General features: G+C 51.8%; 1 protein-coding gene across 1 annotated transcript in view; it reads right to left on the bottom strand.

The window, feature by feature from the left end:
• LOC123166214 (uncharacterized protein At5g41620) overlaps positions 1–3057 on the bottom strand; it is a 5654-nt gene extending 2597 nt beyond the window's left edge. The window contains exons 1-3 of the mRNA XM_044583976.1: positions 2040–3057; positions 1224–1662; positions 1022–1120 (exon numbers count right to left, since the gene is read on the bottom strand). Of these exons, the coding sequence (XP_044439911.1) occupies positions 1022–1120; positions 1224–1631 (507 nt within the window). The 5' untranslated portion in view covers positions 1632–1662; positions 2040–3057. The remainder of the gene's footprint in view (positions 1–1021; positions 1121–1223; positions 1663–2039) is intronic.
• Between the last annotated feature and the right edge of the window lie 459 nt (positions 3058–3516).

The raw sequence follows: 3516 nt of genomic DNA, 5'->3' as shown, positions 1-3516 counted from the left end.
GACTGTGAGGGGAAGTTGAGCGGAGGACAATCGTGGGAGTGGCCGAATGGGCTGAAGGGCAGCACGGGAGGAAGAACATGAACAGTGGTCACGCTATTGTGGCCGTTGGATGGAGATCTAACAGACCAAAATTCGATTGACGAATTTTTTTTCCAGGTGATAGATGAATAGCCGGTCCCAAAAATGCAGTCATGTTTGCCATGCTGCACGCATTTTAGTCCGTCCGATCAAACATGCAAGTTCACTGAATTAAGGACTAGTAGGGGCGATTGATTAGGTGCAGAAGGAAGACAAAGGACATATGGGCATGATGAGGTGCTCTTGTCTTGACAGACAGGCACACAGTCGTATCTGAGGCTGTCATGGCCCTCTTGAGCGACTGCCGCACAGCACACCAATTGAAAACACAAGTGTCAACTAACTCGGACGACCGCCGAATCTGCCATGCCATCCTGCTAACGAGACGGTCAAGTTCCAACTGAAACCCGATTACTTTACGCCGCCGTCAACCTACCGACGCCGCATACGTCTAAACTAGCATAAACTGTAGACGCCGAACCTGCCATGCCATACTCCTAATTTTAACGAGGTGCTCAATCACAAGGCCTCGCCTAATCAAACAATGATAATTAACAATCTAGCTAGACATCACATGATGAGATTAGCAGCAGCTGGATATATAGACAAACCAGGTTCTGTAAATTATACTAGTTGGTTAGAAAGCCTAGTTAGGGGGTGGGCAAAGGTGCATGTGGCTATCACAATGAAGGAGAATCCTTGGAAGTGCAAGCCATGTTTAGTGTCGGGCTGTACCCTATACCACTAGTAGTAGTACTGTGGTACAATACTATATGTGTGAGGTACCAAAAGGATCATAGACATTACTAATTAAGATAGATGAGCAGATCCGTATGAGTGGTGTGGAAAATGTAAGCGTATTATTTCCTATCTTTCGAAAAAAGCAGATCAACAATGTCACAAATAGTTGTGCAGATGAGTAAATCAAGAGTTGATTAATTACCCCGATTGTGCCGGCATTGCTCAGCTTATCTGAAAGCCAATGGCGCCCATGATCAGCATCCGAAACCACCTTGCTCCTCGTTCTTGACCTCTTGGAGATCTACACCACATACGGGAACAACATCATCATCAAACTGCCGAAGCAACACGGTTAATGATACGTGCAGCGGAAGAACCCACCGGCCGGCGGTGGCAACACTCACCTCCACGGACGACGCGCAGCGCCGGTGGGCCGCCGCCGAGCTCCGGCGCGCAGCCGCGTCCCTGGCGATCCGGGCCTCCTCCTCCTCCTCGAGCAAGCCGCCCTCGTTCATTTGCCAGAGAGCGCTGACGAGCTTCCGGGCGGACACCGACGAGTGCATCCCGTCGGCGCGGCACGCCCGGCTCCAGGACGTCTCGGACATCTTCCAGCTGGTCGGCAACGGCGAAGCGACGCCTGAGCCTGATCCCCTCCGGTGGAGCGACACGACGCCTCGCCTGAGCCTCAGCCTCCTCAGTGTCCCCGACGCGCCCGACGACGACGAGAGCGCGCACCGCTTGCGGATCTTGGGCCTCGTCGTCACCTCCTCGACAGCAGCAACAGCTTCACCCGCGTCGCGCCGCCTCAGCATTGCCGCCTTCCCTTCAGGCTCCGGCCGGCTTCTTCTTGACAAGAAGAGTAATGGTGTTAGGCTATGTCAAGAAGTCAACAGTAATGTGATCCTTTTATACATGGAATCAAGAAGCAGTACTTGGACGGATGAACAATGTCACATCAATCAATCTGATCGAACAGGGAAAAGGAGGACGGACGCAGCTTTACTGGAAGGAATAAGAAGCGAGGCAGAGGGAGATCGATGTTGCCTTCATTCACATCATTTAATGGTGGAAAAAGACCATCTATTCCATGGTCCCTCCTAATCTTATTTGAAAAAATTGCAAAAACAAACCATGACAAGAACAACAAGAAAAGCATGGATGCAAAAGGCACCAAAAACTGGTTGAAGAAAAAATGTGTATACACGATAACACGAACGTACCCATCAAAGAGGAGGAGGATGGAAGCTTGGCCAAGTCGACTCCGATCCCAGTTAGCTGCGCAGTCTTAACTCATCGGCTCCATGATGAGACGATGATAGAGCGGGCAGTCGCAGCTGCTTGGACGCGGACGGCACACGATCGAGTGGGGTGGAGAAGGAGACAGGATGATGGACGCCTGTACGGGGTGTGGGGGATCCCTGGCAGCAGATCGCGAGCAGCATGAGCTGTATTTGTATGTCCGTTGCATATGATTGGGGATCGGATATGTCGGACTAATTTGTGTTTCTGAATGAATGAATGATTCTTGGGAGAGGTCTGATTACGTGGAGAATGGAAAGCTGGAGTGGCTTAACGTGGGAGATTGGTCAGCCGGAGAACATGAATGATGATCCACTTTAAGTAAGGGCGAGAGCTCCGTAGTTCAATCAACGTGAGGCGGCCAACGAATCTGGACATGACAGAACCGAGTGGTTGATTGATGCAGTGGGTGGTTTGTTGCATGCATATATTGGTAGTATAGTACTGCTACTCAGTTTGTAGCCACTCAAAAATATAATACAGTACTGCTAGTACTCTACTAGCTAGGAGTAAATTTGAAGAAGAGAGCAGCTACTAGGTCATTTTGTTACAGGGTTAACACTTGCATGCCGCCCAACCAAACCTCGATCGGGGGAAACCACCGGCCGACACCGGCAGCTGCGTTCATCCCCGGGCGCCGATTAAACAAAAGAGATCTGCTCATGGCGCACATGGGGAAGAGATCGGAGGGAGGAGCTTTTGTTCTCCCACAGGGTGGCACGGACGGGAGGCCGATGAGGATGAGAATCGGAGGGCGAGGCGGGGCCATGTGCCCTCAGATCTCGAGGAGGAAAGCGGAGCAAAGGAGAGCAGACATCCATCGAGCGCTGGTCCTCGTCGAGTCGTGCCCGTCACGCGCACGCACGCGCGCGCGCGCGCGAGCGTCGGTCCGCCGCGGCCGGCACGGCGATGTGCGCGGCGGGCGCCGTGCATGCACGTCGGCGTTCGCGGCTGTCCCTGCGGATCTGCGGGGCGCGGACGGTGCACGACCAAGATTCAGTCGGCTCGTGATCCTGGCCCCTCCTCCCTCCCTGTGTTTTGACTATCGCGTGGACGTGGATCAGGGATCGTGGATGCTGCTGCTGCACATCTTGGCGGAACGTTGGGATGTCTCGCGTTTTGACTATGGCCTGGATCAGGGACCTGGCATGGCTTTATCCATTCACTTTCGCTTGGGCTGTTTGACTTTGACCGGTCAAACACAACTATGCTTTCCCAACCATATATACTCCCTCTGTCTCAAAATGTGATATAATATCAAAAAACGTCTTGCTCTATCCGTCCACGAATAAGCATGGGTTTGGCATTTAAAATTTATCCACGAAAGAGTATACTTCTATCATTCCAATACACGTAAAATAGAAAAAAAATACTTCTCTCTCATCACACAAAGGACCA

Source organism: Triticum aestivum, chromosome 7D, assembly GCF_018294505.1.
Source record: "Triticum aestivum cultivar Chinese Spring chromosome 7D, IWGSC CS RefSeq v2.1, whole genome shotgun sequence".
NCBI lineage: Eukaryota > Viridiplantae > Streptophyta > Magnoliopsida > Poales > Poaceae > Triticum > Triticum aestivum.
This window is presented reverse-complemented; position numbering and strand designations above follow the sequence as displayed.